Raw genomic sequence first — 12387 nt, 5'->3', positions numbered from 1 at the left:
GGGGGACTTGAGGCTGCGCCCCCCAGCCTGGCGAGGCTTGACGGGGAACCTCAGGCCATGCCCCCCACCCAGCGGGGCTTGACAGGGGATCTCAGTCCGTGTCCCCCACCTGGCGGGGCTTGACAGGGGACCTCAAGGCACGCCCCCCACCCTGGTCTGAGCTGGGGGACCTCATGCCATGCCCCCTGTGCTGGCACCAGGCCAGGGGACCTGAGGCTATGCCCCCTGCCTGGCAGGGCTTGACAAGGGTGGGACTGGCCTGGTCTGGATCTAGCCCAATGGGGGGGGGGGGAGCTTGGCCAGGTCTGGGTCTCATGTGATTTTGAGGTGCATGTGGGTGGTGGGGACTTAACTCTGCGTCCCATGGTGAGCCCCCAAACAGGAGGAAGGTTTTCATATACATAATACTAATTTTCTTTCATCTCTGATATTTCTATTATAGAGAAAGGGCAAATAACAATATTAAATTATTTCCTCTAATTAATCCCCTTTTAATGTGCACGAATTTTGTGCACCAGGTCACTAGTGATCCTCATAAAAACCTCTATAGCTACCTCTGCTTTAGCTGAGGCATCTGTCAGTGAAGTAATGGAAACTTGCTGGGGATTGGTTTACTCCCAGTTTACAAGACATGGTTCAATCTAGTAATTCTGTCCTTTGCAAATATACCAAAAGGAAAAATAATTTTTATAAAGATGTGGAAGGCAAAGAAAACTAAATGCTCAACAATACCAATTTAAGGACAATTATGACTACAGAAAAATATATAGCTATTGAAAATGACAAACAAGTAAACTATAAGCAAGTAAACAATGCAGAATGAAAGAACAAAACCCAAAATGTTATCTACATACTGTATATCCTATATAATAAAAGCCTAATATGCTAAGTGTCCAGTCATCTGGTCGTCCATTCAACCAATCAAAGCATAATATGCTAATGATATGCTAAGGCCGCTCAACTACTCGCTATGACATGCACTGACCACCAGGGGGCAGACTCTGAGACCGGTAGGTTAGCTTGCTGCTGGGGTCTGGCAGATTAGGACTGAGTGACATGGGCCGGACATGCCCTGGAGCCCTCCTGTGGTCCCTCCCTGGCTGGCCAACCTCCCACGTCCCTCCCCAGCCCCGATTGTGCACTGGTGGGGTCCCTTGGCCTGGCCTGCACCCTCTCGCAATCTGGAACCCCTTGGGGGATGTCAGAGAGCCAGTTTCGACCCAATCCCACAGGCCAGGTGGAGGGACCCCACTGGTGCACAAATTCGTGCACCGGGCCTCTAGTAAACCTATAAAAGCACATAAGTAAATTGATGAAGCTTTTTATAGCTATTTAAAATAATGATGTAGAACTAGGTTTTCTCATCATTTGGGGATGCTTTTTATGACAAGGTAAAACTATGAAGATTATTTCATTTGGGGGAAGGGAAAAGGCAAAAATGTATAATAGCAAAGATCAGAAGAGAATTAGAAATGTTTCGGTATATTCATTCTCTCTCTCTCTCTCTTTCTCTCTTTCTCTCTCTCTCTCTCACGCATGCACACATGACTCTAAAATCACCAGGTAGGAAAAGTGACGCATGACGTCGCCGTGCGTGCGTACAGACGGCTGCGTCGGGGTGCAGAAGAAGATGGCGGTCTCCACAGGAGTTAAAGTTCCTCGTAATTTTCGCTTGTTGGAAGAACTTGAAGAAGGACAAAAAGGAGTAGGCGATGGTACGGTTAGCTGGGGCCTTGAAGATGATGAAGATATGACACTTACAAGGTGGACAGGCATGATTATTGGGCCACCAAGGGTAGATGCACGGAGCATACCAGTATTAGCAAAATGGCAAAATTCATATAGCATTAAAGTTGTACTTCAAGAACTAAGACGTCTAATGATGTCCAAAGAAAATATGAAGCTTCCACAGCCACCGGAAGAACAAACATACAACAATTAATTTTAGTGGGTCTCAAACTTGTCGTAAATCAACACTCTTCTACTCATGTTAATGTCTTGATTAAATATCACAATGCAAAATACCCACACATTAAGTTAAAGAATGCCAGCTGGTAAATATAACCTGGACATTTGTAAGAATATATTTAATATATGTATACACATTATGTTTTCAGGTAACAGGAGAAAAAATGCAGCACAATTTTTTTAAGGCACTGTCGTTTAAACATAAACCTGGAGTATTTAAAACAGAATTCAGGTTTACAAGATGAAAGTATGGTGATTTTTACTAAAAAGTAAAAAATCCCAAGAAGGAAAAAGAAATGGCATGCTTTATCCATCTTGCTGAGTGAAAGAGCTTCAATTTAAATTGTCTCAAGTAGCAGGTACAATGCATATTGTCTCAAATTGTTTTAATTTTTGAAGTGGTGTGGGTGCTGACTACCAGTAGTATAAAAAATATGTTCAGGATTGTTTTCACATCTGTATTTATAATAAAAAAAAGTCACGGGGAAGGTCAATGAATTTCTGTTAAAACCTGTTTCTGTGTGTTACATGTAAAAGACCTGGTAAATATTTGTTTACAGTCTTTGTTGGACAAACCATGAATTTAAGTTGAAGTGAAATCAGCGAAAAGGAAATAGGTGAATGGATATGTGATTTTTGAAATTAAAGTTAGTCTTAAAATATAGATAAAATGTGGATCGTGTTCTCAGAAAAAAAATAAAAATAAAAAAATAATAATAAAATCACCAGATAATTAGCTACATTGAGAGACTATGTATGAGAACTGATGCCACCAGATAGCAGTTTCTACTCTCTCACTAGCTCGGGTCGCCAGGCATTCAAAACATACCACAAAGCAAAGGCATCATAAAACGTTGCCCCCTAAAGCCCCATGATTCTAGTACAGAGGTCACAAATGTTTTCTGTAAAAGTCTAGACCAGCCGTGGGCAAACTACGGCCAGTGGAGCCGAAAGAGCAGTGGGTTCTCTTGCTCTCCCCTCCGCTCCTTCACCAGCAGCAGTGTTAACATGACAACATAGGGAAACACGGCCACAGCTCCTTCTTCTGAGTGGGCGGATATAAATTCAGTAGAAGGAACAACCTCTCAATCTTCCAGAGGCTCCTTGTAATGCCCGCGGAAATGTCCCCCACACACACACATCACCCTGGGAATGTGTAGACACGTTATCGTGGTGGTGTAGGGAGACACGCCCCTGGAGAGCACAGTATCAGAGCATTAGCTAAAAAGGAGGCCAACAACACTGTTCCCACTGAAGTTGATGTTTTAAAGACCAAAAACCTTTCAACCCAGTCTACATTGCCATCTACATCTACGTCCCGGGCATAATTTGGAAGTTGCACTAAAGAAAATGTTTAATTTACTGTTTACACATTTTGTTCTTTTCTATTTGTTTTAGTTTTCAATTATTTTATTATATTTAAGTTTAATTTGAAAGGCTTTTGTACCTTTCCTTTGTTAGGCAATTTTATTTTGCCTTTGCCATCTTCAATATAAGGTATGTTATTGTGCTATGATTCCTCCATTTTTTGAAGTTTCAAATTATAATAATTAGTGTTTACATTCTTCTTGTTAAAATGTTTGAAATGAATGAAACTATTGAAATAAAAAAAAAAAAGACCGTACCCTTTTATGTAATGATGTTTACTTTGAATTTATATTAGTTCACACAAACACTCCATCCTTGCTTTTGTTCCGGCCCTCCGGTCCAGTTTAAGAACCCATTGTGGCCCTCAAGTCAAAAAGTTTGCCCACCCCTGGTCTAGACAGTAAAGATTTTATTTTTTGTTTTTTTCTTGCGGGGCGGGGGGCAGAACAGTAAAACTTTTAGGCTTTAAGTATGGTCATAACTATTCAACTCTCACTGCAGTGTGAAAGCAGCCATTGAACAACACTTAAACAAATGAACATGGATGTGTTCCAATAAAACTTTATGAACAATGAAATTTGAATTTAAAAATTTTCACATCACTAAATATTTGTATTTTTTAATTTCTTTCCAACCATTTAAAACTGTAACAACTGAAAATAGTTTGGCAGTTCCTTAAAAAGTTAAGCACGGAGCTACCCAATAATTCCACTCCTAGGTGTATACCCAAGTGAACTGAAAACATGTAGTCACCCAACAACTTGTTAATGAATGCTGATAGCAGTATTATTCATAATATTCAAAAATGTAGGAACAACCCAGTGTTCATCAACTGATGAAAGGGTAAGCAAACTTATCCATATAAAAGAATAGAATTGTATATGTGATATATCCACATAAAAGAATATTATTCTACCATAAAAAGGAATGAATTACTGATATATTTTATAGCATGGATAAACTTTGAAGCATGCTAACTGAAAGAAGCCAGACATAAAAGTCCATATGTTGTCTGATTCCATTTACATGAAATATCCAGAATAGGCAAATCGATAGAGACAGAACATAGATTAATGGTGGCTAGGGGCTATGAGAAGGAAGGAATAATGAGTGACTGCTAATGAGTATGGGGTCTGTTTCCAGGTAGTAAAAATTTCTGGAATTAGATAGTGATCATGGTTGCACTACCTTGTAAGCATACTAAAACAACTGTATTGTATTTGAAATGGTAAATTTTATAGTATATGAATAAAACTCAATTTTAAAAGTATAAAGATTTAGCTCATGAGCCATACCAAATAGTGCAGCTGGATTTGCCAACCCTGTTGTAGCAACTAGTAGAGAAGGTGGCTTTGGGCTTTACATACATACACACCCACACACTCCACAATTAAAACATAGTCAAAGGCAAAAACTTGAAAGAAGCTGAGCCAGGATGGAAAAAAGTATTTTATAATAATTAAAGTTATTAAAAAATGGAAGTAAAAAAACCACCAAACCCATAAAGTTACTCTTCTGGAAGAGGACAAAATGAAACAGACTGGTGTGGCGGGGCGGGGGGTGGGGGGGGGAGGGAGGTGTGAAATAGTATTATCTAAGGGATGACTTTTAAATACCAGTCCTCATTGTGTCATGCCAAAATCCTTTTAAACTTTAAAAAAAAAAAAAAGCTAATTTAGAAATTCATTTACTGGCACATTACCTGGAGGCACTAGCTGTATTAATTCAAACCTGGTTAAAATGCCTAAAAAAGAAAAAATTAGATTTTAATACTTTAGAAAGTTGCCAGAATTTTTCATTAATTGCTAGGTTTAAAACTGCTATAACAATCCATTTAATTCCCATTTAATTTAAACAGCACCATGGTTAGGGGCAATTAACCAGCTTTGAATTCTCAACAGTGGAATTTAATGGGAATTAAATATATTGTTATTTTTAAAAAATAAAATAAAAAATAAACAAGTTGAATTGTACCTTCTAGTATATCCCATCTATATCTAGAAAAGAATTTGTAATCAAATAAAAGATGTGATTCAAATTTTACAGACTCTCTTGAATATTAACATAGATCAAACATGGAAGTATCACAACCTAGAAAATAGTATAATTTTATATCTGTGAATTACAGACACACAATATAATAGGCTCTCTCTTTTTTTGGGGGGGGGGAAATTGGGAAGGGATAGAGAGTACCTACTTTCTAAAATGTCTGCTACAGCTCCAGGATCTATTGCATTTTCAAATAACTGCAGGAAAAAAAAATGAGGAAAATAAATTTTCCAAGTTTCATTATTATATATAAATTATAGATTACATTTTTCCAAATCAACACACATCAAATCCAGCCATATAATATTTTAGGATTCAGCAGAAATACCTTTAACAGGTATGTGGTTAAAAGTTCAACAAATGACTACAGGATAAATGAATGAGAATTAGCAAAACAATACCAAATGCCAGGAAAATCTAAGCTGAATGTACCACATGCTCAAAATGTCATCAACTTGACCTAGCCCTACAGTTTGTTGCTAAAAGCATATCTGGCATCAACCTCAAAGAGTGTTGAATACCTAAAACACAATCTTCATACCACAGATATTCATAAAATGTTAACTGAATGAATGACTTATCTTGTCAAGGAATTGGTTGTGCTAAAAAAACAACAACACATAAATAAAAATTCAAACTATGTGAATCACAAAAGGAAAGCTAGTGCTAGTAGCTACACTCCCACAAAATTCAAAAATAACTAGAGAGAGGGAAAGCCTCATAAGTTAAGTGTATCATGAAGCACAAGAAAATAACTGTGATACCTGTCTAGCCAATACCAAGTCTGCATATTTCGTCCTTCAGATTAAAAGGGCCTGGGATAGGACTGAAATAAAAGGCATACTATTTCCCTCTCCCTGAATTCTAGTGCACTATAAAAAAAAAAAAAAAAGTTTTCAGCAGAGTTTAATTTCAGGTTTTAAAGTTCTCATTGAAATAGTGTTTAAACCTATGCATGGTTAAACTCTGCTCTTAATTCAAAACCAGGTCTATTTTAACTATAAAAATGAGGCTGTCCCCTGTAATTTTTGTGTTACTGACTTGGATTTACCAAGCAAATTTGGGAGATTCCCCCCCGCTCCCTGCAAACTATTTCAGCCCTTCACTTCATCTATGTATGTCTAAGGATATCCTCAAGTATGATCTTATGGAGAATGACCAACATGAACTGTTCAAACACAACGGCTCATGCAGTCTTTAGGAGTAATTTGTTTATCCAAATGCTTTAGAACATTCAATTCTGAATAACACAGAAGGTCCAAGAAGAAAGGGTTTTCTCTACTTGCTGCAAGCATTTACATTTAGAGAATGGAACAGACGCAAGTACTTGCAACAAAAGAATGGAACAGGTACAGCCAAAACTGGAGCAAACTGAAAGCTGGAATATGAACCCAAACAGCTCACACAAGAGGGCAATTTTCAAAATTTAAAGAAAAGCATTTTAAAAACAAAATAAAGCATTTATTTAATTAAAATGTATAAGATGAAAAATATTCCATGGTATGTCTGACTAGTAATCTCATAAGCACAGCTTTGCAACAGAGCAATAGTGGCCTCCAGAATGTCACTCTGAGGCTCACTCTCCTCTTCTACAAGTCAAGGAGGTTGGACTAAATGACCTTCAAAGTCATTTACAAATTTATCACTCTGTGTTTCTATGACTTTGTATCCTTGGGCTTCTTACCAAAAAAAGATTTTAAAAATCTTTTATAGAAGCAAACTTAAGCCGAAACCGGTTTGGCTCAGTGGATAGAGCGTCAGCCTGCGGACTGAAGGGTTCCGGGTTCGATTCCGGTCAAGGGCATGTACCTTGGTTGCGGGCACATCCCCAGTGGGAGGTGTGCAGGAGGCAGCTGATCGATGTTTCTCTCTCATCGATGTTTCTAGCTCTCTATCCCTCTCCCTTCCTCTCTGTAAAATATCAATAAAATATATTTAAAAAAAAAAAAGAAGCAAACTTAAAATTGACAACGTAAGGACATTCTTGGGGGTTGGTGGGGCGGGGCGGGGCGGGGGGGGGGGGGAGAAATAGACTGGATTTCTACCACCCACTTTTTACCACTACTAACATTTAAATGGTAGAAGTGGGCGTCTTTGGATTCTAACTGTATGTTCCAAGGTAATATCCATTTGTTCATCTTCTCTATCATCCAACCAGTTTTGTAGACTCTATTTAAATTTATACTGTAATGTATTAAAATATTACATACAACTCTAGCCCTTTAGGCAATCAATCCTCATCTCCTCTCGTATTCTCATGTCAAAACAGGTCATTTTCTGGGCACCACCATCCATACCTTTAAAAGTGATAGACTACCTGGAGCCTTCCCATACTCATCCTCTTCCCCCAAAGAACCACCTCAGTGATATTGTTTGGGGCAAAATCATCAGATTTATCAAGGCTCAATGAATCAGATTGATTAATTTCCAAATTCCAAAACAAAAATTTCAAAGGACTGTGATTGTGTAGTAATAAAATTAATATTTCAAAGTAGGGGAAAGATTGGTAATGTTCTTGACTATCTATAAAATAAAAGTGTAATATGCTAATTAGACCAGACAGCTGAACAACCTTCCAGATGAAGCTGCCATGGTAGGGGCCGAGGCAGAGGTGGTTAGGGGCAATCAGGCAGGCAGGCTAGTAGTTAGGGGTGATCAGCAGGCAGGTGAGTGGTTAGGGAAGATCAGGCAGGCAGGTGAGCGGTTAGGAGCCAGCGGTCCCGGATTGCGAGTGGGATGTCTGACTGCCGGTTAGGCTGCAGGAATTGGGCCTAAACCAGCAGTTGGACATCCCCCGAGGGGTCCCGGATTGCGAGAGGGTGCAGGCCCGGCTGAGGGACACACCCCCCACTTGCACACCGGGCCTCTAGTTTATATCATAATCATAAATAAACCAGGTGTGGCCTAAGAAAACTCAAGTCTGAGGAGCCTTTTTGTTTTGTTACATGATTTCAGATACAGGATATAACTAATTTGGTTATAGTTTTTCATTATTTTTTTGAGTTAAAAACAGTTTGTTTCTAAGGTCCACTAGTTTATTGATTATCCCTGTCGTAAATGTCATGCAACTGCCTCTAACATCTCCAAGAACATTCAGAAACTGCTCTCTCTGCTCCAGTTAGAAAATGCCATGGGAGTTCCCAGAATAGAAAACGTCATTGACCAGGGTGGTTAGCACTAGGTTGACAGAACTTGGCTCTGACCTGGGCTGCAAAAGCAAGTCTTCCAACTAATGGTTCTGCCCTGTGCTCAGGGGCCTTCTAGTAATGTTTTAAAAGGAAATTTACAAAATAACTTTATAAGAACTGTGTCCTTTATGAGAACCACTAAATGATCTTCAGACAGCAACATTTAAATGTCTATTTAGCAGTGAGAAAGTCAAGATCACCTTTTGAAATCTCATTCTCTGCTGAATCATAATAGGGAACACAGAGGGAAAGCAGTTTGTCTCCAGGTACTGATTCAGGAGGTAAACCCCAAGGTACACATCTTGCTTGTCAGGAAGGAACACCCCTGGGCAGGAAATCTTTAAAAGAAAAAAAAAAGGGAAAAATAGAGAACAGTGTTGGTTTGTTTTTAAACGGGACTCTATTTTCCCTAACCAAACACAGACGATGTCAAAGTTCCCCCACTACCGAACCCCCTGATATGTACCCCTCATAACACCCTCGCACTCCTGTACTTCTTCAAATTGGAATTCCAGTTTCATCCCACGTCTCCGCCAGGTGTCACAATCGTCCTCTCGCGCCTTCCTCTCCCCGCCCCTCCGGGATAGCAGTGCGGAAGCGGAAGAGGCTGCAGGGCTGGGGAGCTTGTTCGTCGGCCGTCTGGGTTCTAGGGTCCGGGCCGCCCGCAGCGATGCCGAGCCCCCGGAGGAACGTGGAGGTTCGCGCCCTGGGCGTCTCTGCCTCGAGCAGCAGCAGCAGCCCCAGCAGCCCGGCCCACGGCGGCGGCGGCAGCAGCAGGTTCGAGTTCCAGTCCCTGCTCGGCAGCCGCGCGTCGGGCGCGGACCCCACCTGCGCCCGGCTCCGCGTGTCCGACAGCCCGGTGCACCGGCGCGGCTCCTTCCCGCTGGCGGGAGCCGTCCCCTCGCAGGCACCCCCGCCCCCGCTGCCCGAGGAGGACCGCATGGACCTGAACCCGTCCTTCCTGGCCATCGCCCTGCGCTCCCTGCTCGCCATCGACCTGTGGCTGTCCAAGAAGCTGGGGGTGTGCGCGGGGGAGAGTTCGTCCTGGGGCAGCGTGCGGCCCCTTATGAAGCTGCTGGAGATCTCTGGACACGGCATCCCCTGGCTGCTGGGCACCCTCTACTGCCTGTCCAGGAGCGACAGCTGGGCCGGGCGTGAGGTGCTGATGAACCTGCTCTTCGCTCTGCTTTTGGACCTGCTGCTGGTGGCCCTGCTCAAGGGGCTGGTCCGCAGGCGTCGCCCCGCCCACAACCAGATGGACATGTTTTTCACCCTCTCTGTGGACAAGTACTCCTTTCCCTCGGGCCATGCCACCAGGGCCGCCCTGGTGTCGCGGTTCATCTTGAACCACCTGGTGCTGGCCATTCCACTGAGGGTGCTGGTGGTACTGTGGGCCTTTATCTTGGGCCTCTCCAGGGTCATGCTGGGGCGACACAATGTCACCGACGTGGCTTTTGGCTTTTTTCTGGGCTACATGCAGTATAGCATCGTGGACTACTGCTGGCTGTCACCGCACAATGCTCCAGTCCTCTTTGTACTGTGGAACCAACTATGACACCGTCTTTTTCATTATGGCACCAGGAGATCTAAATGTTTCCACATGTGATCATGCTGACATAACCCAGCAGCCATCCTGCTTGACATAAACCAGCAGCCATACCGCTTGTCCCTCTTAGGACATTTCAGGCTTCCTTTGGAATTTTAGGTGTCCCTCTTGATGGGTTGCTAGGCTGAAGCCACATGCTGGCCATTACTGATCACAGCCACATTACAGAAAGAAAAAAAAATCACACTATTAAACATTCAACAACTGTTTGTATCTCCAGGACAACTGCAAAGAAACCAAGCTGGGGTGATTGTAATGTTGCTGTTTTTTCAAAAGTGACATCAGAAAAATTGTATTTTGTAGTGATCCTGTACGTCAATATATCACTTGTAAACTGAACTTTGAAAAAAGAAACAGGATCTTCATTCTGTAAATATACAGGCAGATAAGCTGCATACTAATCATAGTTCATAGTTATTTAAGAGCCTAAGACATAGCTTTTTCTAGTTTATTCTCTGAAGATCCGTTACCACAGCTGGGAAGAGTTCCTCTTAATCTTGATTTTCTTGGTAAGCATTTTTAGTTTATTGTCTCTTCCATCTTTGTGGACTTGGTAGTGAGAAGAGAGATTATAGTACATATCTTTCTTTTACCTCTTCAAAAGATCTTTAAATTTATATTTCCCACTATTCTCTAATATTATCTTTTAGCATTCAGAGAACAAGCCAGGAACTTACTTGAAGAAGATACACTTAAAGACGGGTGTATCTATAGTCTCTAGAAAAAAAGGAAGGATAGAACAATGGCCTTACGCAGAAAAGATAAGCTACTGAGGAGGTCAGGGGAACTGAGTTTGGGGGTTACTAACCACATACTACTAGTATGTCAATGGACCAGTATGGCAAGATATGGGGCCCTGCTACCTGTCATCTCTACTGAATTTAAAAAAAAAAAAATGCTCCTCCACTGAGGTAATAAAATGGGAAAATAATGTGATTCTTTGCAATGCAAAAGTGTGAGCTTTTTCATATATACCACAAGGATGACCTTGTGTATTAATAGTTTTTCATATGGAATTCTGTTTCCCTATACACAGCACACTTTAAGTAACAGTATTTCATTTGAAATTAATCAGGGGAATCTGCTGCTATACAAGGTAGAACTAACTCCTAAATTTACATTTACATTGACCTTTACATTTAAAGCAGTTTATTCATGGTGCCTCCCCCAAATCACAAGAACAAAGACCACCAAATGTAGAGTGGACTCTGCTCATTATTCTTTGACCATGAAAAACTGAAAGGGTAAGCTTTAAATGCTTCTCTACCTAAAAATAAGAAACTTTAAGAACCTTTGACCAGTTGTTTTGACATTTATAAATAGAATGGATTATAACCTTTGATCTGTCGTATACTAGTAGAGGTGCACATAGGAATCTGAAGAAGGGCTGTGACAAGTAGTCTATGATTGGGTGGAAACAAATTTTCTGAGTGTGAGAGGCACACTGAGAGAGGAATAGCTACTCTTCAAAATAAAAGAGTAGCTTTTTCAAATAAAATCATTTTCATTCCCACAACATCTTGAACACAGGCTACCTCTTCACTTGCTGAATCAAACTGAAGCAGTAATTAGTTTGCTTTGTCGCTTAATCTCAGAGGGATCCTTTATTTTAATGGTAACAATATTGAGGCCAGATATTTGGAAGTATGACGTTTCTTGCTGTGTCCACAAGTCTGAATATTAGAGGCTCAAAATTAGGCTTACCTTTTGGTTACTGGCTATATATAGTTCTGGAATTCCCTATCTTAGTTGCTGGGGCCTAGTTTGCTGGCTTTAAAGCACATCAATTCACCCTGTTTTTGGAGGATCCTAAGTACCGTAGGATAGAAAACTGATTTCACTGTTAATTGTATACTGAGGAATGCCTTTTAAAAATGAAAATAAAATTAACCAATAATATTGAATGAAATGAAAGTGTTTAATTTTTGCCTTGATGAAGAGGAAGACTGATTTATCACTCAGCTTCTCAAGAATCCCTTCACCTTACTACACACTTTGAGAGCTCGAAATTGATATTGCACGGCTGATATAACCTGGTTCTATTTGCTGTCAAAGTGGAACATCCAGGAAATTCTGCTCTTTATTTTGTAGCTGCGTGTATAATGAAACTGCGTTTGTCAATTGTATAGAGACTAACCATATTTTCCATAGCTATAACCTGTGTGGTATTTTTGCTTGTAATCATGCCAGGAGAGAAGCACCTACAAT

At 40.8% G+C, this 12387-nt stretch overlaps 2 protein-coding genes across 5 annotated transcripts in view; one reads left to right on the top strand and one right to left on the bottom strand.

Annotated features, from left to right (window-relative positions):
- Window positions 1-12387, bottom strand: part of SPATA6L (spermatogenesis associated 6 like) — a 41564-nt gene that overhangs the window by 28442 nt on the left and 735 nt on the right. For 3 of the 4 annotated variants that reach the window (XM_080671439.1, XM_080671438.1, XM_080671437.1), the window contains exons 2-4: window positions 8774-8911; window positions 5534-5582; window positions 5039-5080 (exon numbers count right to left, since the gene is read on the bottom strand). In XM_080671439.1, the coding sequence (XP_080527565.1) occupies window positions 5039-5080; window positions 5534-5582; window positions 8774-8911 (229 nt within the window). Of the gene's footprint in view, window positions 1-5038; window positions 5081-5533; window positions 5583-8773; window positions 8912-9401; window positions 9817-12387 lie in introns of those variants that run through there. The other variant, XM_080671440.1, reaches the window with a different exon arrangement.
- LOC308249701 (ubiquitin-conjugating enzyme E2 variant 2-like) lies at window positions 1622-2171 on the top strand. The gene has a single exon (XM_080671445.1). It carries the CDS (start codon window positions 1631-1633, stop codon window positions 1940-1942), a length of 312 nt encoding a protein of 103 aa, XP_080527571.1. The 5' UTR covers window positions 1622-1630; the 3' UTR covers window positions 1943-2171.

This window comes from Plecotus auritus (assembly GCF_963455305.1).
Source record: "Plecotus auritus genome assembly, chromosome: 5".
In the NCBI taxonomy this organism is placed as follows: domain Eukaryota; kingdom Metazoa; phylum Chordata; class Mammalia; order Chiroptera; family Vespertilionidae; genus Plecotus; species Plecotus auritus.
This window is presented reverse-complemented; position numbering and strand designations above follow the sequence as displayed.

Coding starts and splice junctions, on each gene's coding strand:
- LOC308249701 (XM_080671445.1), top strand. CDS start 1,631: ATGGCGGTCTCCACAGGAGTTAAAGTTCCTCGTAATTTTCGCTTGTTG.